Below are 25397 nucleotides of genomic sequence, written 5' to 3'. Positions count from 1 at the left end.
TCGAAACGTCGGGTTAATAATATAATGAATAAATCGCGTTTAAAATCCGTTGAAAAGTTTTTAATTTCTAAATAAAAATTGTTGTTATAATTGTCTGGCAAATATAAAAAGACACATTAAATTTACATAAGATAACAAGTGTAGAAAAATTGCTAAAAGTTTAGTTATTTTAAGATTGTAGTTTGAAAATTATCTAGTTTTTAATAGAAAATATAATAGAAGGTATAAAAAAGTTGTTATTATTGGTATATATTGCTATAATAAAGCACCTGCGTCTACATCGGTTAAAATAAAAATAAAAAATGTTCTTACAATTATTATTCTTAATACAGCTTTTATTCATCCGTGATATGTTTTTGCCGCTTAAAACCACGAGACAATCCTAGTAAATTCACTTCACATTGACAAGACATCCTGGTCAATTTAGTTCTGTTACATAAAGCTGAATAATTGTTAATTACAATATAGATATCGACACTTCGACAAAAGTATCTTAACGGTATGTAGTTTTCAATTGCACTATTTCTTTACGCTTATTTATAATCGATAACTGTGAAACAGCAACGGTATGGCGATAAATTCGATCTAATTGCCTAAGAAACATGCAGAAAATAAAAGATTTGAACGATAATTGTTATGGAATTAATGAACGGAACTAATGAGAGTTTAATAGACATAAAAGTGAAAAGCTGTTCCAATTTAAACGATGTTTTCCAATATGTTTCGGAATGTATATCACAGCATTGATCGTAACAGAATACGTTTGAAGTTTCCTTTATACTGTTCAAAAATACGTTAATTTTTAAGGACTTTTCATTGTTTTGTTCAAATGGTTGAGCAATGAATAATTAAGTTTTTTTTTATGTCATCGTCGGCAATGGAGCTGGTGGGTCGCCTGATGGTAAGCGCTACCACCGCCCATGAACATTACAAATGGATTGCTGACTGACTATAAATTGGAATTGGATTTAGGAGGTGTCAATACCTCCTAAATCCAATTCCGAGGGGAATAAAGGAAAGAATTGGGAAGGGTAAGGAAAAGGATATGGACCTCCGGCTACCCCACTCACCGAACTAAACACAAGCAGTATGTTACTATTTTACGCTGTACTTCTGTGGGGGTGTGGTACTTTGGCGGTGCTGAGCCCAATTCGTCCCAAAGCGTGATCAATTCCCACATACAAAGCGTCCTTTTAAAGACTGTTTTATTAGCTTCACGTGTATGTTTGTATGTAACCTACCCTTTTAGGCTCGATTTCTAACCACTGTAAGCTGACAGATTTAAACAAACTTCGAGTAGTTAACAAGGATCGAGGACAATACAATAATTTCATGAGATTATCATATTAACCTGACTAGGAAAGCCAGCAATAAATAATTTCCATACGTGTACTCTGTTTATGAGCAAGTGGGAAATTTAGTTTGTTTATAAATTTGGGATATCATTTATAGATTGGGATATTTTGTTTATAAAAATTGTAAAATTCTCAAAACAAGCATCTGATGACGAAAACCCATACGATGTTTCTTTATAATATCGAAAGTAGTAAATAACCAGACGTACGAATAAAAACTGAGGAAGCTTTACAAAGTATAAAAAGAATAATTCGCTTTCTCGATACAGTTTTTATTTATCTAATTATTATTGACGTATATAGTCAATTGTTAATTTAATATTGATTATAACCGTAAACATAGTATTATTACAGAATAATTGACCATTGAAGCGCATACGAGGAACATTAAAATATTATTGTTGTAAAACAAGTATACAATGATGCTTCTTTTCGATCACCTGGTCAAATTCGTACCATTAACATACTTTTATATATTATGTCCTTATTCCTTACATACAAAGCATTAATACGAAACTTTTTTCGCGCTTTATAAGTCGATTGTGAAAGTATCATTTATTTAATAAAGAATTCCATTTAAAATTGGTTAGTTACACAAAATTTTAAAGTTCAAAACGTATGCTGAATTGTATTGTATCAGCTGTGCAATAAAATGTGTATTTATTTATAAAATGTAGGTAATCAGACAGGGCACCTGTAGACTGTCGTATATGCAGATGTTTCTAGTTTTTTAAATTATTTGCGATAATAATGCGTATGCGCAGTTCTGTCTTGACTATTGTCGTTTCAAATACAATAGATATTATTCTACAAAACAACTTAACTAAATAACTAATCTAATTTATTGCTTCCACTGGAAATTAATACACCTACGTCCAAACATGTTTAGATGTTAATAAACGATTCGTTTTATTCCGGATTCTTTTGATATAGTTCAATAGAATTTATTAACGTATGTCTGTTTAAATAGTTGGTTATTTTATCGAAGTAATCAATAATCTATCCGTCTCTTTCATTTGTTTTTATAAAATGAATAGAAAGGTAAGGATAGGCAATATCGATCAAATGATATTAGAACTCGGGTACAGAGTCAAAATAACTTTCATCAGCAGTTTTAAACGTGATAAGCTTAAAATATCGTCTAAATAATAACAAACAACGCAATAACCATTATCGTGTTTCGTTACAATTCTTTTAGTACGGCTGTTAAATAAAAACTATATTGGAATCACCATACCACCATTTAAAGTAAATGACGTGTAAGTTAAGCTGACAGTGTATAATATTCGACTTTAATTTATTGTAAACCACCATAAAAGGGCTTAATTAGTGGTTAGCATTGGTGATTAACCACAATTTATAGGTATCATATTAGCTCCAGTTACGAATGCTCAGTTCGCTGCGAGTCGCAACTATGTTCCCCTTTCCGCAAAACTAGCTATAATATTAATGGCCGATGCATTTCTATATATTTTATTCATGAAATATCTGTGATGTGAAACTAAATGCCAATTAGTTAAGCGGTGGAATGGAAAACGTTTGAATTATCTTTTTATTAATTAAATATAAATCTAAAAAGTATTTATGTGAAGATGTGATGAATGAGGTTTTTAGCGGGTGTTAGTGTTTTTCGTGAGTGATTGTTAATGGTTCATTTAGTTCAGATGGTGTTTATGGATGTTTATTGTAAAAACGTAAACCACATGGTCTAAGTGAAATGAATATATAATACGGGAAAACAAAGTAGGTATGGTACCTAAAAGTACCTACTGCCTAATAATTATAATTATGATTTCTGTGATTACCAGTATAATTATGAGTACCCTGTGGTGTACTCCAAGTACTGAAGGAACAAATAATACCAATTCTCTTTGAAACCAATGTCGGTTCACCCGCGTCCCTGCTAAGATCTACTATATCTTATCCCTTCTGGCTAACATCTAGAATCATCACAAAAAAATGAAACCAATGCTTATAAACAATATTTAAAATTTTAATATCATTGTATTTCACAACAAAATAATCATCAATCGTTTTAAATAATCAACTAATAAATAATTTTTTGATATATAAATTATTGTTTATTGTTTTTTGATAAACAAATAAACCCAAAAACAGTACAGTTGAAACGAAAAGCTCCTTCGTGTTTCGGAGAGACGATTAAAAACGCTGATTTTGCAATAAAACAAGATAAAATTTGTTTTATTATCAAAATATTCAATATTACAAAAAATAATAATAACTATCAATCATATCAAGAATTTAAGGAAAATAGAATAATAAGGAAACCAGGATGTATTGCTTGTATTGGTAAGTTAACATATAACGGCGTGACTTAAGAAAAAATAATATTTAATCCCTTACACAATATTCAAAAGAAATTTCGAAACGAGCCTGCCTAGCCTTACTCTCAAATTGATAAATCATCTATTTAATAATTTTGTACGTAGGTACAATTTATTTATCTTTTACTTAATAGGTTAAACGACGTCGTTATCAAAGAATATAAAATAAACCAAAAACAAAAACACAGACGTAATACATTTCAAAAATGGCTACATATGACAAGATACATTGCAATAACTCATCCCATATAAGTACTACCCATACATATTCGTTAAAATCCATAATACCAGGTAATCGTGTGCTTCAATTAAAAATTGCCCCTTATTAATTACAAGCAGTAGGTACCGTCAGACAAAAAATCAATCTTATTTATTGCGGAATTGCGTTCACTTCACATTGCAACGATGTCGGACATCTGCCGTAGAAGTTAAATGCTGGAATTTTTTTTAAATTGTACGCGAATATTAGCTATTGGATTTCGCCGGCACCGGGCCTTGCATTTTATGCAATTGATAACGCGAAACCGGTTTAAACCGGAAATAACCGGAGTGATTATGTACTTGTATGTGTACGGTTAGCATAATTGTGATAATCGTGGAAAGGTGCTTTCTTATTGCGTGTAAAGTTTGATCTAGATACACTGCGTCCAAATTTTTATCGAAGGTTTGAAGATACATACATTTAAGTTCAATTGTTAGAGAACAAATAAGACTATATTGCAATATAGTCTTATTAAAACGCACACCCTTACGATACATCTCCCTTTTACTTATTATTGAGACTATTAAAAAACACAGGATTTACACATGTTTCGATAAAAATTTCCGATCGGACTAGAATTCCACATACACACTTTTCTATTTTTTTTTATCCGTGAATTCAGAACAGTTTGTAACATGGCCAGTGCCCACATAAAATAATATTATTGGAATATTTCCAAACGCAATCACCAATTAAAAATGTTGTTTATACTCATTATTAACAATATTCAACAGTTTATTTTATTATAGTACATTTATATAACACAATCCACAACTCGTTCAGTTTTATCTTATATTTGTGCACTTGCTTATCTATATCTAAACAATAAATAGAATAAAATGTGTGTGTGTGTTATGTCTAAAGAACATACATTTTTAATTTACATAATATGTAGCCGTACAGCTATAAATAGTATCTAGAAATGTTTATTAAAAATTTATATAAATATTGTTTCTCGGGATGCTTAAAGAGAAATTCTTTAAAATGTTTTTTTTTTCATTTAAAATGTGTAATACGTGGTAAATAGAAACAAGAAATTACCAATTTATGTTATTTTTATTTGAGACATAGGCCTTCCACGACGGAATTGTGGCCTTAACTATATAGGCCTTTGTCTCAGCAGTGGGACCGTGTATAGGCTGATGATGACGATGATGATGATTTTATTTCATCTGGTCATTATATGGATTAAGAACCGATTCATAAAATGAACAATCATACTCAACACTGTCTAGTTAACGAGAACCAAGCAGAAAATGACACGTTATAATCGTCCAACATGTAATTTTAAATATTATAACATAATACAAAACAAACATTCAAACTGTACAACAAGATAACTCCTAGTTTTCAAACAAACATAAACATCGGTACAATCAGCAAGATTTAAAATCGCTCGCCCTTGGATTTACGGTCAGCAACGCAATCAATGACGTTTCATTACCCGTTTGACATCTTCATATTGTAGTTATTTATGTTGCTGTCTGTACCTCGAGGCTCTCTGCCCTTGTTTGTACTCACTCTATGTAAATGACCATACTATAGTTAACATGATATATGAATTTGTTAATTATCATTCCATTGGACCGTAAATTCAATATCTATGATATAATAAATGTGTTAAGATGTTTGTGATTGAATAAGATACGCAAAAAAGGAAAGAAAAAAACATTATACTTAAACATTAAACTTATCAACTATTTGATATATTTATTACAAACAGTTTACATTAATACAGAATAATTATAAACAAAACTTCCAAGTTCCTTTTAATCTGTATTATCTTAATTATACGTTAATTAATACCTTCAATCAAAAAATGCAATCTTGATTCATATAAGAAATCGTCCCCAACATCTGCAGACACTTTTGAAAGCAAAAACAGTGCGCAGTGCTAAAGAGTACAATTTCGTACTAATTATACAGTCATATTCGATGATAATTCGATTGCAAAGCACCTGCCTCACGCGCTATTATCGATTCAATCGAGTGAATCGATTTTGATCATAATTGATTGGCCGCACGAGCCGAATTTTGACGACTGCACGACGTACCCAATCTCGCGCGACCATTTCTCTAATATACACTTTTCTCAAACGCAATAAAAGTGAAATTCGATTGCAATGTCTTATGTGTTACGACGTTCCGATACATTCATGTAAATCGATGTTAATAGCCGAAAGTTATACGTAATCGAAACCGTATCGTACTAAAATCGTTCAATCGATTGTTCGTAAAACTTTATTTTAATTGTTATTAATATTATACTTTTAGGTGGATTTTAAAGGATTATAATGATTATTTTATGTTCTAACACGCATTCCATGCTGTTCGAGGCAATAACATTTCATTACCATTCAATGTATTGAATTTTATTCTGACTTTTCTTGCTTTTTTAACACGCTTTTTTGCCTTAGCCTGTATCTATGTATGTGTCTAATGGAATCTTTGAACATAATTTTCACCAATTACCAGAAATCTGATTAATTTGATAATTTGCATACCTATCAAGGACCGATGACAATGCAATACTTTAATAATAGTTTCCCATTGTCCTTAGAAACGAATTTTGGCGATATTCAGATATGTATGGTCTCTACTAATCACATAGGCCTTTTACTTATATACGAAATCTCTAAGATACTAGGCATAGAGTTGAACGATATGAGTCTATAGCTCTCTTCTTTATCGATTATATATTGTAAAAACTAAAAACTCATTCAACACACCGCGTCCCTTAATGAGCGTTCCAAAGTGACACAGATTAAAAACACAAAAAGGCAAAGCCACCTTCCGTTACGGGAGTACATCAGATAGAGGGAGGTTTAATTGAGCTCTCTCATGATTCTGATTTATGACCCACAACGCTAAAAGTTATTTTCATTTCGCACCTTACACGAGCTACAGAGTGGAAGGTTCGAGAGCAAATATTATAAATGTTATATTTATTCAAGTAGGTTTTAGGAATTTGTTTATTTAAAAATCTGGTTAATCGAATTTATTAATAAAAAGTAAGAATTAATTATCCTAATAGGTGATGCTACGTATATAAGGTATGAATATTGGCTATATTATCCTATCCTACTATCCTACTAATATTGTAAATACGAAAGTTTGTGTGGATGTATGTGTAAGAATGTGTGTGTGTTTGTTACTCTTTCTGAAAAACTGCTGAACCGATTGCAATGAAATTTGGTACGTAGACAGCTGGACAACTGGAATAACATATAGGCAACTTTTTATCCCTATATTCGTACGGGATACGGACTTACGCGGGTGAAACCGCGGGGCGCAGCTAGTGTCCAATAAACTGACTAAAACATTATTCCTGAATTATTTTCTACCAAATATAGCCTTAGGTAATGTTTCCATACTCCTTATTCTTAACACGCGTGTGTATCACCCGATCTTTACGACAGATACGCGTACGCATCCGATATCTTTTGCCCTTGTTTCAATGTCCACATAAAATATTGTTTTATTTCGATTGAATTTCATCAATACCATTCTACAACTCATACGAAGAAATAAGAAATTGCGTTAGGTTAAAAAAGGATGTTCCTAGAATATATTATCGAGTCATTTTTGCTTTCAAATTTATATGAGAGTTACACGTTGATCGCAAAAACTTTTAACGGATCCAAAAGCCGATTTAGTGCATTATATCAACGAAACGAAATTGATTATATCCAATTTGTCCTACTACATTAGAATTTTTGATGCTTTTATCATAATTTAATTCATTGTAAACTTATTGCGAGTAAGTATTTCTTAAAATGTAAGTATTTTTCATATTTATATTATGATAAAAATGTGAAAAAAAAAACAGAAAAATGCCAGCTGGATTGCGCAGAGCAAAAAATTTTGTATCTACCTCAGTAAAAATAGAAAATTATGTAGTAGGTACTGAAAGCTAAATCCTCTTATAGATGATTCTAGAAAACATATAAATTGTATCGCCCTTTTCGTAAACAGTGTAACTACACAATTAAACGTACAAAATATGAATAAATGACCAATATTTTGCCGATTAACAAAAGGGAATAATGTCGCACCTTGCAAGAATATTTGCGGCAATTTTAAATTATCTGCACCGGTTGTTGAAATTGTCAAGCTAAAATATATTTCAATAATTATTTCTGTATTAATATTCAGCGCGTGAGCTTTTACTTCGCGCAAAACATTATAAATTTATTACTTAACAATCAATTTAAGAAAGGTTCTTACTTCACGCGCAATTTTATAAACTATCCATCATTGCATCTATTTAATATTTCTCTAGTTTAAAACAAAGGAATTCTCGAAAATTTAATGTACAAACTAACCCCTTTACAACAAAACTGGGGTCCAGATAAGTTGTAATCAATAATACAGGCCACAAAATGCTTCATTTCTATACAATTGCGCAACAATTTTTAACAAACAACATCAATACCAACCTCTCAAAACGTCTGACACATCAATTTGAATAAAATAAACGCAATTGCAATGCGAAGTGAAAAATAAGCCATTTAAAACAAGCATAAAGCAAATCAGTATATATCCGTGAGGAATAAAGCGAACACAAAAAACTTTTAACTTGTGTTAATGCAATATTTTTTATTTTGTTTTTACGAGACGCGTGACCCGGCCAGGACTTCTGTTGTACTTGCTGGGGTTACATGGCGATGAAACTTACAACGTTGTAATTATTAAGGTGATATTACATCTACCAAAATGTTATGAGAATTGAATAACAGTCATAATGATTATTACAAGATTTAAAAATGATTTCTTCGGAATTTATTATCAGTGATAGGAGTTCAAAGAAGTACCTACAATGTAGCTCAACCATATCATTACTTTTTGCTTATATTTACTTATTAACATTACCGTTATTTATTAAGTACTTTGAATGTTTATTTCAACATAATACAAAACTAATTAGTTCAACTTTTGTAGTGCAAGGCCTGTCTGTTCATAATTGTTAACCTCGTTCAATTGATCTATTAATAATAATTATTGTATACGCTTCGTTAAAAATATATAAAGATTAGAACAAACAAACGGTTTATTATTATTTTTTTTGTAAATAGTTACATTTATTCGTTGTGATATACTTTTAGTGACCGAGTACGACAATAAATCGATTTTTTATAGACTAGATTGTAACGAAATGAAAAACTGTTAAATGATTTGTTGAAACGCGACACTAATGAAATTCCCGGAGACTTTAGGAATCGGTTGTAACCAATTCTCAAGTATGAATATTATAAGAGAAGTCTTCTTATAAAAAAATAGAGTTGAAGCTTTGAATTTAAGTCGTTCCCAAGTAATGCTTGTACAAAAGCGCAACTACACCGCCATGTAACCCCGACATATAGCACATACGGTGTGAAATCAGTATTGTGATAAGCTAACGACCGTTTCTTCAGTGGGATTCCTCTCCTCCGTATCAATTAAATGGACCGACGCAATCTCGCGCAGCGAAATATTTCTCCCGGCCACTTCTTTTTAATTAATTACTCGATCCTTTTTGTTTCATCACGTTCGATATTAAACAGATATTTAATATTTCACGAGCCTTTCAGAGGATTGTTTATGTGGTTTATTCCTGTTATGTTTTAGCTAGTCCTAAAGTTACTTTACTAAATTTTATCCAGACGTAATGCGGATAAATTATTATAGAGCTATAAAACAATATTCTAGTGACTATAAACCACGTATTGCATTGCGCAAAAACATTCGAAACCTGTCACACAGTTGCTATTTTAATTAACCATCTTGTCTAAGCTATAAACGTCTAATAAAAACTAACGTAAAACATATTGCAGAATTAGCATAATATCACATTAACTCCCCACATGTCCGCTCGGTATGACAGTCCGATATCAAGTGAGCCAATCTCGCGATTACCGCGCCCGTGACGTTTCGTTTCACACAACTGACACTTCATGACAGTTGGCGCAACCGCATAGATAATCTATTCTGATGAACGGAACGTATGACGTGTATAATTAGTTTGTTTAATGCATTACTATTGTCTGTAAACTGGTAATTGAAGCGTTATAGAATTTACGTGTTGAAACTTTTTGCTGAATACCAATGGTGATTAATATGAAACATGTAAATATGAAGATTTGCTATATTTTGCTTTGTAAAAACAGACATACTGATTTGAATATATTTTTATTCATTCCTAGATACATTTAATCGTGTAAATGTATCTAATGTCGCCATAAAAGGACGTATTATCATTAAATGATTAAAAGAGTTTTTTATACGCCAGGTGCATCAACGTATGCCCTTTAAAAATATTTAGATCGTTATGTTTCGGAATAATTCAATTACTTAAAAATCACCAAGCTATATTATTTTTGACGATTATTCTTACATACAGTTTATTTATTAATAAAGAATTTCCAACAAAGAATACAGATAACATTTTTGTAAAGCTTGCTACGTATACATGGTTTTCCGTACCTTTAATTACAGGAAATTACAACATTATAAAGTCAAGTGTGATTAAAAATTAAAGAATTATTAATAGAAAAATTTAGTGTGTTACATTAAATAAACAATGAAATATAATTATATTACAACTAATGTTCTTGTACATGTCATTAGAAGAAATACAGAGAATTCGAATACCAATCATGATTACAGAGTTGAACAAGAACAAACAAACAAAACGACACTCTGGAGAGCAATACTAGCCGCTTAAAATTTGAAATATTCAAAATACTTACAAAATTGTAATTGTAAATTTAGAATAAAGGATCCTATAACTCTCATGGATTCCCACAGGGAGCGTCGACAACCAATGATTTAGTGCCCGTACGCACCTTAATTAATACGAAATAAGAAAATAGCGCTGTCTCTGTCACACGTATGGATCCGTTCTATCTAGTTGCGTCCGTCTCTGTCGTGTTAAGCGTAAAATGCAGAGTATAAAGACATCATTTGCACTTGATTTATTCAGTATTGGGTTTTTTTACAGATTTGTTTACTTTTGAAATTAGTGGCTCACAGGGCACCGGTGTCATTATATTTGATTGTAAATCAAATATACTAAATAGTTACATGGTTTTGAAATGGGATTATGAGGTGTAGTAAAGGTGAATATTTATGTATTGTTAAGTCTGAATCTATGAATCCATAGCATATCGAAAACTGTATTGTATAAATAGATAAGATAGATAATACTTTATTGCACACAAAAATTCACAGAAAAAAATAGATAAAACACAAAAAAATGAGAATATGCACAACGGGCGGTCTTATCGCTAGTTAGCGATCTCTTCCAGACTATCATATAAAATAAAAAGAGAAACATTTAAGAAGAGGAGGGTGTGCAAAAATTAAGGTTTTTAGAAATAAAATCTGTTAAATATACCTATAAACTGCAGAAAAATAAATAAACTTATAATGAGGTCATATTATACATATATACAAAAAGGATTATCAAATGTTATGTTGTATATCCAAAGAAGAACCGCCGGATCGATTCATATGAAATTTATAAAGTGTGTAAATTGAAGAAAATATAAAATGGATCCTTATGCGAGTTTCTTGTCAACAGAATGACACCATGGTCAGTTCTGTTCAGGCGATCGCATATGTAATAGCTGCGCCCCGCGGTTTCACCCGCGTAAGTCCATATCCCGTAGGAATATCGGGATAAAAAGATGAAAGATGTTTATATGTTATTCCAGTTGTCCAGCTATCTACGTACCAAATTTCACTGCAATCGGTTCAGTAGTTTTTGCGTGAAAGAGCAACAAACACACTGTAGGATTTATTTACCTCGCTTTGTATTGTATTGATTATGTATCTGACTTTATTTTCATTTTCTGTACATTGTACAAAATAATTGTACTTTCAATTATGAAGCAGATAATTGTTAATTATTACTCGTGTTACATTCTATATCTTACTTCTTAAAACCATTATTATCTGTATCTGTACATGTTGTTGTCACAACGTAGTCATTACTCAAAGACGTCTTTTTAAAATTATATTGTGCTTTTTATTACAGAGAATGTTTAGTTAAAAGCTAATCAATATTAAAAACGATGCTCAAAACGATTACGACATAAATTTGACCAGATGTCTCGTTTCGCCCGAAGGGTTACCCATTATGGGTCGGTTATCAGTTCAGTCCTTCTGTCTTTATAACGCATCCAGGTTTTTGTACTAACTTCTCAATAGAAAACAGTTGTATATAGAATTCCAGTTAATATACATTGCCTCATCATGTAACACAGTTTTAGCTAAAACCAGTGATATAACGTAATGTAGCTATAACCATAATTATAAACCAAATGTTGAATGTTACCCCAAAAGACTTACGGCCACTTAATCAATACGTACTTATCAAACATCGTTCGCCAAGACCTGACCCTTGAATGTCTAATTAGGTGACTGCTAGCGTTTGTGGTGCCGGCGGGCATTAAGCAGTGTTGACATCGCGCGCGAACAAGCACGCTCGCGTGTCGTGATACAGATTAAAAATAGTCACGATGACGTACCACAGAGTATAAATTTGGAACTTTGAGTTTGACCACAGATTACATTGTGGGTGTTGCCTAACGTAATTATTGATTAAACATTTTAGTCGTTACAGAAAATTTAAGAAATTATTTTATAAAACGGACTATGGGTATTGCCGAATGTAAATAAATCATTGCATTATGAAGTCATTACCTTTACCTACTATCCTACTTCCTATCCTACTAATATTATAAATGCGAAAGTGTATGTGTTTATCTCTTTCGTGTCGGAAAATAACAATATATGTGAGTTTTGTTTATAGAGATAGGTGATATTTAACGGAGTCGAAACATTTTATTCCCTTGAGAATTTCCTTTCTATTTGTTTAAGAACGCAGTATACGGCTGCAACATACATTCTTAAAAAAATAAAAATAAATATAATAAGCAAACTCAAAATAAATAAATTAATTACCAATAGACTAATTCATTTAAAATTCCTATCGTTTAAACAACATGCAAATATAAACCTTTAAAAATTATACTTACGTATTAAGGTGATATATACCATGTTCGTATAAATGCAATATGTAAATCAATTTTAAAGTAACAAAATAAACATTATTTCTTTAGAAAGTTTCATTAATAAAATAATAATTAAATATAATTCTTTTTATTAAGATATGCTTATATATAATATAAGAGAACATCCATATTTATCAGAAAAATACATTTATAAATGAACGCTTCAATGCCGATTAATTATTCATTTATTCATAAATGTAAATTAAACTTGGACACGAATAAATCAATTGTAATCAATTTGTTTTGTGAAAACAAGAAACTGTCAACTAAGCTAACCAGTCAAACAACATTTAATACAATGATTTTACTTAAATTTTTACTACAAAACAGGCCTTAAGCTATAGAACCATAAACTACCAAAAAGGTGCCAACTTATAAACTGGCCGAAAACAAAAAAAGCATATTCGACAATAATTAAAAACGTATTTCGAACAGCTGTTACCAACCGTTTTACAGTATGGCACGCGTCATGGTATATCACCCTTGACCAGCGAGGCGAAATAAAAAAATTCCATTATACTTTTTGTTAGCTCGTTAGGGTTATAGTCTGTGGTCAAACAACGTTCAGAAATGAAGTGCGTAAACGTGTTTTTAGTGTTTGTACACAAGTTATCATATTTTCAGACATTTCAGACGATGTCAGTAAAAAGCTTTTATAAACTGGATAGTTAATATGAAAAATCAACAAATATTCATATTTCAACAAATTCTGATAACTTTTATCCACCATCATAACCCACAAAGACCATAATCGACAGGTTTGTCAAAGTAATACTTCAAACATGATATATTCAAACAAAATACATAATCCTTCCTCAGTACAACTTCAACAACTATTTTTAGTATAATTGCGGCCGCTTAGCATAAATACATAACCTAAAAATATCCTGACAATTGCATCACATAGAACCAACAGCTATTCAATTATTATATACAATTAGTATTCAACAATTTATATAAATGGCGGCACTATTTAACTAGATCTGCGTGACGCAGACCTATAAAGTAATAGCAGTTAAGATTGCGAGTGTAAGGAGAAAGAAATAATGGGGTATTTATGTAAGCTTTATGGTACAATCGAAGGACTATGTGACGTTATGTGAAAATGTTTTATAGATTTTTCCTCGTGAAAGTCTCTTTTAATATTATGTACTGACATTCCGCGCGCCGCCACGCCCGTGAGTCGAAGAAATTTCTTGTGAAATTAAGATGTTTCATAAAATATATGTATATCCCCTTTGGTGGAGAATTTGTCAAATCCTTTCTCGATGCCAAATTTTATCCCGATCGGTCCAGTAGCTTGGTCTGCATGTTGATAGACTAATTAGTCAATCAAGTATGTAATAAGTCACGTATGTGGTAGTCGAGCACGCTTCGGCACGAATTGGGCCAGCTCGCACCGGGGAAGTACCACACCCCCACAGAAGACCGGCGTGAAATAGCATTCTGCTGTGTTTTCGTTTGGTTAGTGGGGGAGTCGGAGGCCCATATCCTTTTCCTTCCTCTTCCCAGTCCTTTCCTTTATTCCTCTCGCCAATCCTTTCTTAATCAATTCCCAATTTAAAGTCGGCAATCCATTTGTAGAGGCGTAAGGTCTGTAATTGACTTTACGCCTCTACAAATGTTCATGGGCGGTGGTAGCGCTTACCATCAGGCGTCCCACCAGCTCCATTGCCGACTGTGACATTAAAAAAAAAAGTTTGCGTATTATAAGTATATTTAGATGTCCTTAATCAAAATCAATCAATCCTTTGTTCATTTAGGTTTCATAGTATGCTGATAATGTCACATAAGTACACATTTAAAAAGCTTAACGTGGTATGAAAATATAACAAACACTATATTCGGGAAAAAATATCGAATAATATATTTGGCCCTATAATAACAATGGAGACTAGATAAGTCAAGGATTCTGCATTCAAACCTTCAGAAAACAGAAATATTTTCTAAGAAAACTACGAATGTTATGTAAAATTTAATTTTTGTAAATATAAACAAGTTGCGAGCATATGACGGGACATTTTTATTTAAGTTAAAATAATGTTACAAAAACAGCTGTTTTCCTAAATTTTATTCACGTTATATAAATACAATGTATTACTACAAATATGGATTTAAGGCACTTAACAATGTTGCCATAAGCAGATAACTACAATAAATAATAGTTAATGATAAATTGTTCTCCTTGTAGAGCAATGAGAAGTTTGTTTGTATAATATTTCCGATATTTAGACAGTTGAAATTGTCGGAGTTGATGTATTTCTGTTGCTATGTCTAATAGACGAAAAATTATTATAAATTGCGGTTAAGCAACGGTTGGCACAGTCATAAGTTGGATGGGTGATAAGTTTTTTGCAGTTGCTCTTTATCTAATCTGTACCCTTAGTGTCTTGTGTCCGACTCGCACTTGACCAATTGTGACGTAAGACGTTTCTTTACGAGATAAATCATATACATAAATCTGAGTTAAATAAATTGCTAACGCACACGCAAATTTGATAACAAAACTTCATAAGACACTGACAATAAAATAGCACACTTACTTGATATAAAACGAGGCCTGAATATTTCACAATCTTTTTTGTCAATTTTGAAAATCAACCACATAACAAACCGCTCAAAAGAACATTAAATTGGAATTAAGCAAATCAAAGTACAAAACAAAAGAAATGTAAAAGCAAAACCCTATTAAAGCAATAATAATTATAATAAAACATTGTGATAATACAGCAAATAGAATATACCAAACAACGCGGGTAGTATGAAAGTATAAGCTCAAACATTCATATTACCCACAATTCTTATAAAAAATGCAACCTAATATAATTAAGCTAACAATTTATAAAATTAGCGCCTTCGAGTTAAAAATTTCACATGTTTCTAACAAAGATTACAGTTCCTTGAAAGTAATTACCTCCGTAGAAAACTCACACTCCGAACAAATTGCATTTACAGCACAGAAAAAGCTGCTCGCGCTCATGTAATGACCTAAAAGCATAAATTAATTACCTCAACATATAAAACAAAAACATTTAACTGCACATTAAAATAAAGAGGTAAATTACTTATGAATTAAAACCGCTTTGTTCGGACAATAATCGAATATTAATATATTGAGTTAATTTAAGTGGAATCTTTATTTACGAGAAAAGATTATTGTTGAAAGATATATATTATATATCGGATGGCTTAGCAAATAATAAATCACTTCTTACACACTTAGATTCTAAAATGGGACCAAATGACAATTTCATATCATACCGATTGAAGTGTTTGTTTGTGTGAACAAACACTTCAATCGGAATCATCAATCATCGTCACAAATTGAAAACCCACGGAATTTTCCAGTAATACAACCAAAAAATACAGTCGGATTGAGAACTTCACTTTTTTGAGAATGTCGGTTAAAAGCAGTGAAAAACATCTTTTAGTTTCATGATTGTCAAATTTCTGCATACCCAGTGTCATAGTTACGTAGCAAATAATTGCATTTATTACATTACTTAATGCTTTAATACTGTTATATTAGCGAACTGGATTAACGTGCATCAACATATCATCTACTGAATAAAATACACTTTAAAAACTTTCAATCCTATGCATGTTATATTTTCGGATGGTTCAGGAAGTCCCTTATTATCATCCAAGTCTTCAAACACATCGCAGATGCGACGCTCTAACCTTATACATATTTTCCCGCAAAAAGTCAAATTCAGCGCTTCGTTAACCAAAACACCACAACGCAGCTGATGTGAAATTAGGCGTTCTCAAGATGTATTAATTCTAGACATTCTTAACTTCGCAAAAACGTTGTTTGCGTCAATCAAAGATATCATATACGCTATGTTAATATATTCTTGTGCGTGCGAAATGTGTACATATACAATACATTGTCGTTGTCTACAAGACCATGTAATGCCACTATGAGACTAATTTCTAATTAATTAGATACGCTAACAGTGATTAGTTTGGTTTAGAATGCCGGATATTTAAAGACGATCGCTTCTTTCGATTTTTATGTATTTTTTGCTTTATCTGAAACTAAAGGCACGGAATCATTCATATAACATTTATTTATTAGATTTTTTGGTTATTTTTGAACTAATTCGAGCGTTAAGTTTAAGAAAATAGTTCATAGTATTTTTTTGTGTTTGATTTTACGCGAATATTATATATTTATAAGACCCCGGGTCTCCCCGTGAACACGCTCGCTATAGAGTGTTCGGAACATCGGGTTAATAATATGAATAAATCGCGTTTAAAATCCGTTTAAAAGTCTTTAATTTCTAAAAGATACTTCATGTTGAAACTCTAGTGATTGTTTTATTTATTTTTTGCAAGGGAATAAATATAAAAAATGGAATAAATACAGTTTTCAGTGTTTTCTTTAAACACGCGCCTTAATCGCTAATAAATAATTGATACGCAACTCCATAAATTGCAATCTCCTTTTAAATGTTCAGAAGATAACAGTAGATTTAATATTCAATTTGAAAAAACGTCGATAGTGCTATAATGACGATTATAATGGGTGATAAGACCAACGTATAGTGACGTGCCGTCGTTATCGATACATCGAACGGATTATCTTGATCGAAGGAGAGTAATAAATCTATTAAAATACCGACGTTTATAAAATTGAGATTAAAATTGATAGAAAATCGTAGCTGGTGTTTATCTTTTTTGAGTATCGGAAAAGGTTTCTTAGATATAATTTTATTTATACTAAAATAATATTTACCGTCCTTCTTAACATACTGTTTTTTTATATCGGCATGTATTATTTTTTGTCTGCTTTATCTGCTTTAATAGTATCTGTTGTTGGTATTAATTTTTGTTAGTAGTAGTAGAATCTAATTGAAAACGAAATGTTGCTTGATTTTTATTCAGTTTTACTTTGTCCTATTATATCGCGTATTTATAGAAATTTATTTAAAACATTTTGAATAAATTTCAGTTCTATGTCATACAATTCCATGAGCATGCTTCGCCTATTAAGAGTCAATTAATTTTATATTTAAATGTCCTATCAAATACCAAATACTACCTACACATCACATACAGTTAAAGATCATATCCAAATTCCTAAATTAAATAGAAATAGAAGAATTTATCGATATCGATACTTATCTATGGAAAGTAGAAAATATCGATACAATGGCTGGCGTCACTAGCCGCACATGGTGAGTCCCACGTATGCCGGTAATTGGCCGTTGGATCGGCAAACACTATCCTTTATTTGTGAACCCGAAAGCGAAAACTTAAATTACACCGATCGCCATTTCAAACAACTCGGACATTTTGATTTTCACTCCGATTAATATTGACAGGACAAATTTTATTTAATCTGTGCTTATGATAAATGGCGGGAAGTCACGGAATTTCGTTAATTTTCGCGGGCAATTTTATGAATTACTTTAACGTTGTTTTAAGAACTTTTAATTTACATATTTTTTTGGAATTATGATATGTTTGTAGCTGGAAATTTTCAGACATAAATAAAATTAAGGGTTTAAATGTTAGAATTATAGACTTTCATAGAAGTAGAAGACCAATTGAGGTAGACAGTTGGTAAATATGATCATTAATAACTAAGTGAAGTTAGATGCATGGTCATGGTCGAATATTAAACAATGTCTTTGCTATAGAATATCTGTGAAGAGATGCTTAATAAAACTTTCATTAATGAATATTAATTAATATTTAACTATTTTATATTTCAATTTATCGTTGACCCACTGAAAATATAAATAAGCATAGTTAAAAAAACTAATAAACATTTTTTAATAACAGAATCAATTCGTACACTTCTTTTTCTACCAGGTTGCCTGGCAGAGATTGCTGTTAAGCAATAAGGCCGCCTCTTGTACAAACAATGTCTTTTTTTTCTGTTTACTGTGTTCTTGTTGGTTCTTTCTAAGTTTGTACAAATAAAGCATTATAAATAAATAAATAAAAAAAAAACTAAAAAATTGTCTAACTCGCTCTTTTACAGAGTATATACGTAAGGAAATTATTTAATGCTTGCGGTCAGGATATGAGGACAAAATCATCAAATGATTTCATTGTCAATGATCCATGATCGATCGAAGTTTAATTCATATGTGTCCGTAGAAAGTGGTTCAAAATCGAGTCTAAAGGAGTCGGTTACATATAAACTTATGGCTGAAGCTAATAAAAGCGTGTTTATAATAAGTAATATGTAATATTTAATACAATTTAAATCGTTAATAATTTCTATGAATTATAGAACATCGTAATATAATATTATAAATAAGTACATAATCTATTTATTTATTTTATTTATTACATTAAGGATCACCAACATACACGGGTAACATGGATGGAAAGTTTTATAAAATTACAAACAAAGACTTAGTGCTGTCACAATTATAGGCAACCACTACTAATAAAAATAACATTACACAGCCTGCAGCTAACAGCTATTTAAGTATCGTAGTATATATAGTATAGTATATAATGTAGGTACATAATATGGTATTTATATAGTTTATGCTAAACTAATGCCTCCTGATCACAGAGAGTCAATAGGAAATGTAAATACATTTGTACCTATAACAAGATTATTACAAAGCAAGCGCTATTGGCTTCTGTTTTAACGTCGTTTGCGCTTATACAATTTTAGTCCTTATATCAACGGAGCATGGGCAAGTTTTAGCCTGACGTTTTGTTACATAAGAAGGGATGCTGTGAGGGGTGAATCCCTAATTCAATAGAGATGGGAAATGTCACCTTTCACCACGCCTTCTAGGGGTGATATATATGCGTATATGAGTTTATTATTCTCATTACATTACAAAGCGTTTTATGTATATATAATTTCTGTGGTACATATTTTCTAATATTATTTACTATTTTTTTTCCAAACAAAATGTGTATGGACATAGTTATTAAACCGGTAATTGGCTTAAAGGTCTCTTAACCAAGCCATTAAATATTAAAAAAAATTGCATATATTAAACCGGTAAAAAAACATTGCACCCTTGCCACTGGATATAAAAAAAAAATTATAGCAATTTTAATGGCGAACTTTTGGCGCCGAATTCACTTTAATTTCTTTTTAAACCAATCAAATCCAGTATCAAAAAACTATGCATTACCAGAAGCTTAAGAAATTAAGCTTCTGGTAATGCATAGTTGTTACCGAAATTCGTTTCAAATCCCAAAAACTAATAGACATTTCTTTTTCAGTTGTCATGCACAAGGAGAAAGAGGAGCTGCACCCACACAGACGCGATCACACACACTACGACCACGTTATGCCTGACGGTGAAATGTTCTTACAGGTAATTATATAATATATAATTGTGTATTTATAATTAATATCCTATATATGTTACTAGCTTTCGCTCGTATTTTTACTCGAGTATTCAAAGATAAAGATAGGCAGTCGGTTTTCCTCGCATAGTTCCCGTGAGTTTCCAGGATAAAAAACTGATGTCCTTTATTAAACTATATCTGTACAAAATTCCATCCATTAGTCCAATAGTTACTGAGATTATCACGTTCAAACAAACAAACTCTTCAGCTTGCGTATCACGCCTGAACCGCTGAACCGATTACGGTGAATTACGATATCTAGATATAGTAAGATGAAAAAAAATCAGTTTAATCGAGAATGAAGCTGAATACAATTAAAGCTTAATTGAAAACGATGAAAATTACATCATATAAAATTGTTTTATATTAAACTAGCGGTCCGTCCCATCTTCGCCCGTGCTACATATATAGCCTTCCTCAAAAATGGGCTATCTAACCCTGAAAGAATTTTTCAAATCAGACCAGTAGTTCCTGAGATTAGTGCGTTCAAACAAACAAACAAACTTCCGCTTTTTTATATTAGTATACACTATATATAAATCTTATATTATATGATATCCTGAAGGACATCTCAAACGAAAAAATGATCGCAGCAGTTCCCGCCAGAACAAGACACCAAAAAGTTATAAAAGCGAAAATTTGTGAGGATGTGTGTGTGTGTTTGTTGCCCTTTCACGCAATAGCTACTGAACCGATTGCAATGAAATTTGGTACGTAGACAGCTGGACAACTAGAATAACATATAGGCAACTTTTTATCCCGATATTCTTACGGGATACGGACTTGCGCGGGTGAAACCGCAGGGCGCAGCTAGCAAGTCATAAAGACTTTTTGGTAAGTCAGGTAGCAAATTACATGCAATGCCAATGACACGCGCGCCGGTACATAAATACATCGTCAATAAATCTATAGCCGCTGTAAGCTATAAATAAACCTTCCTCTGTCTCGATATTTCACGTTTGCGATCGGCCGTGACGCGTGCCCAATGTTATATACGGCACGGGGTTTTAGAGCGGGCAAGCGAGCCGGTGCAGTCGCTTGATGGTAAGCGATCAGTATCGCTCGTTTAAGAGCTAAAGTTTCTATTATAGCATCTAAGGGATAAAGGATAGGACAAAGGATCGATTGATTAATAAAGTTATAGAATGGGAAGAAAAAAGAAAATGGGTGTCAATTAAAATTGCGTAGTTTTGTCTTTATTTGTTTTAAGTGTGTGTTATTTATACGTAACGTTTAAGAGGGCATGTAAGAAAATTATTAATCTGTTGGGATATATGTATTCGAAATGTGTGGTAACTAAAAAGTCTTAATGTTTCTACCTTGTTATATTTATATAAATATTGACTATTTTGTAAGTTTATCCAAAGATAAACGAAGTTATTATATTTTTAAATACATATTGCTATTTTTTATTATATTATATATTAACATAAAGTAAAAGAAATAAGCATATTTTAGATTAATACTACATTTCTTTGACTAATACAGAAAGTAGGCGATAATATAGGATTCTTTGAAATTTGCGTTAGAACGATTTTCGATATAAATTACTAATAATTCAAACCCGTGTCGTACGATACAAAGAAAACGGTTAATGTAGGCAGAGTTCTATATACCAGTAAATAAACTAAATGAAAACACAGACTACATCTTTTGTTAGGTTCTCAGCTTTAATATGAAGACAATTAACGACTTAATAATTTAGAAACATAATATTTCCACACATATATTTATCAATATTCGTATTTACGACTCATATTAAGTTTAATATAGTAAAGCGTAGGTATGTACTATGATACATGTTTGCTATGAAAAATTATTTATAAACTATCTATAAATATCTAAGTAAAAGACAAAAGTTCTTATGTAAATATTTAAATTAAAATATCAGTGGGCTTGGTCACAAGGATATATAGTGTACACATAAAACTCTTTATGTTGAAAATAGCAACCATCATACCATTAAATATCGATTTATTTACATTAATATAGATAATTATATTTATTTTCAGGCACTCAATGGCTTCCTTATGATCCTGACTTGTGAAGGAGAGGTGTTCTTCGCCACACACAGCATCGAAAGTTACTTAGGATTTCACCAGGTTGGTCGGATTTTTATTCCATTGAAATGTTTTATATTTTTCTAGATCTAAAGTTAAGTAACTTAATGAATGACAGTTTTTATTTAACCGCTAAAGTTTTTATTATGAAATGCAATCGAAGTTTTCAACAAATACATGTTTAAAGCAAAGTGAACTGATGAGATTATATTAATGATAATGCTGTCATTGGAGACACAGCCTCCTGAAAAGCCGTTTCTATCCTGCGAGCCTAGTCTAGTCAATTTGTTTATAAAATAATTATGTTCAAATCAAAGATTCGTGATTGTGATTTATGATAATATACACTATATTAACTGTAAATATAATATTCCATGATATAAACTGAATTTCACGATTTTTCACACATCCATTAATTAATTAATATTAAAGTCATACTTCATTCTTACCTCAACTTCCGTATACCGTACGTCCAATTAATTATCCTGACCGCCTTAATTATGTGGAAAAACGCGAAAATGCTATATTATTAATCAAGGAAATAAACAATACAACCATCCAACTGCAAGCTTGGAACTCTATAAAAATATTAATTACAACGATAAGTACTTGAATACGTTTTCACTGTTAAATAATAATGTTCGTAAAACGTCGACCCGAAAGTTCGGTTTGCTAATGAAATTATACGTAAATAACAGGATCTGATAAACGTATATATTTGTATAATGTTATATAGAAACGGAGGAATGAAAACATTAGGCCACTAAAAGTTAACGAATTATGTACCTATACTAAAATTATTTACAAACAACGAATGTCAATCTAAAATGTTTCGATTTCATGCTGAAACAGCATATTATGTTTATATTTTATGAAATAAACTAGCTGCGCCCCGCAGTTTCATCCACATAAGTCCGTATCCCCTAGGAATATCAGGATAAAAAGCCTGTATATTATTTCAGTTGTCTAGCTATCTACGTGCCAAATTTCATTGTAATCGGTTCAGTAGTTTTTGTGTGAAAGACTAATAAACACACAAACATCCTTAAAAACTTTCGCATTTATAATATAAGTAGGATAGGATTAAGAATGCGCCTGCTTCGAACTTAGCTAGTCTATTCTAAAATGTATTCTGACTTCTTTGACACATGTGTGTTTGTTGTACTTGACGGAAGTATTATTTGACATCCCCTTACTCATGATTATGATTACCCATCGTCATTTCTGTTTAGAAAACAGTAATAATAACATTGTATTCATTTGAATTATGACAACATTAAATTATTGTAATACTTTGAATAGTTCCCGAAACTACGATAACAGACTAACGAATTCATAATGAGCCAGACAAAAAACTTAGCGCATATCAAGCGTCGTTAAACCCACTGTATTACAGCTAATAAACCTGCAATGAAATATCACAAGAAACCCCAATTTTGGCCCATTCCCAACCCCCGCTATAAAACTTTCATTTCACAATCGTATAAATTTTAATCCACCCCCGGTTTGCTTTTGTTTTGTGTCGAATCAAAAATGTTACTTTACCTGCAACATTAAGTGGCAAAGATTATGCTGGCAGACGTGCTTCGTGCAGCTTAAACTCGCCCTGATAAATACGGCCAATGGTATCGGGAAAGCTAACAATATATTCATTCACTTTATTCCCACTAGAAAACATTTGAACTTCGTATCTTATAAAATACGTTATTGTAACTAGCCAGTGTTCAGAGACTTTAGTGTTTACCCATATTTCCATTTAAGGTTTTAAATGTAGAGAAACAATGATAATATGGAAATTGCTAAGGTATATCCATAATTATATTAATTTGATTCATTTATCACGATAACATCTAAACCCAGGATGCAAATATTCATATACAGCCATTATAGCATTATTGTCTAACGTGAAAACTTTTGATTGTGTAACATGAATGGGTAAAACAATGCTATAAATTAAAAGTATATCATTAAACGACTATTTTTTCAATTATAATTAAAACTACTACTACTTATAATATGAATAGCATAATTTTAAATGTTCCTAATATTAGTCGTATCTGCGTCCCCTTTATTCAGGCTCGCTCCACAGGGGTGGGTTGCGATAAAAGTTAATCGATTTCGAAATCATTAAATCGGCTGTACTTGCTACTTCCTGACGCAGGCACGTGCCACTGAGTAATCGATATACACTTTGATTAAACTAAATAAACTCGAATGTCCGTATCGATTCTGAATCGATTTCGTTTGAGACATTGAATAATGAGCGACAAATGTTAGATTGACTGCGAGTAATTAATGAAGCACGCTCGCTGTCGTTGTTACATAATTATTGTCTCGTTCTGTCAAGTTTCGCTTGGAAATAGTCATTGCGAAGGATAGAATGAGGTTTCTGAGTTAGAAATATTATTTAAACCGATTTTTCTTAGCTCTCTGAGAATGTGCTAACTCTGTATTCGATACATTTTAGTATATAAGTAACAAAGAAAATAATATAATTCTTAATTTTTGACAAGTACGTAAAACACCAGTACTTCCAATACTCTATTAAACTACAAACGAACGTACAATACGCAGTGTAAAAGACGAAAAACATGTTTCCTTCACCTTCTGAACATATGACGTTGTAGATCAGTGAAATAATAAGTTTATTTAAAAATTACTATAATTTCCACCCTCCGCATCGAGGGTCGCGTAGATTACCAAGCTGTCTCACCAGGTGGCCACCATCGACCCGGTCTACGTTACACCCTAATGCCATAGTTCACCGCTCCGCTTAAATGACCATAACAACATTGTTTTAAAATTGCTTCTATTTCGGCTGCTCTTGTATCAAATAATGAGGATCTATTAGGAAACTTTTCATATAGTTTACTAGCCAATAAGGCCGGAGCTGTGTAATGTTAATATTCAACAATTATTTTTAGAAGTGAAATATACAGATGTCATATGTTTTATCACATACACACTATATGAGCTTT

At 31.6% G+C, this 25397-nt stretch overlaps 1 protein-coding gene across 1 annotated transcript in view; it reads left to right on the top strand.

The window, feature by feature from the left end:
* The window catches only part of LOC119828875 (aryl hydrocarbon receptor), a 94142-nt gene that overhangs the window by 61556 nt on the left and 7189 nt on the right, over positions 1–25397 (top strand). The window contains exons 3-4 of the mRNA XM_038351163.1: positions 20231–20325; positions 22372–22461. Of these exons, the coding sequence (XP_038207091.1) occupies positions 20236–20325; positions 22372–22461 (180 nt within the window). The 5' untranslated portion in view covers positions 20231–20235. The remainder of the gene's footprint in view (positions 1–20230; positions 20326–22371; positions 22462–25397) is intronic.

Source organism: Zerene cesonia, chromosome 9, assembly GCF_012273895.1.
Source record: "Zerene cesonia ecotype Mississippi chromosome 9, Zerene_cesonia_1.1, whole genome shotgun sequence".
Taxonomy (NCBI): domain Eukaryota; kingdom Metazoa; phylum Arthropoda; class Insecta; order Lepidoptera; family Pieridae; genus Zerene; species Zerene cesonia.
The sequence above is the reverse complement of the archived record's forward strand: the minus strand, read 5'-3'. Positions and strand labels throughout refer to the sequence as shown.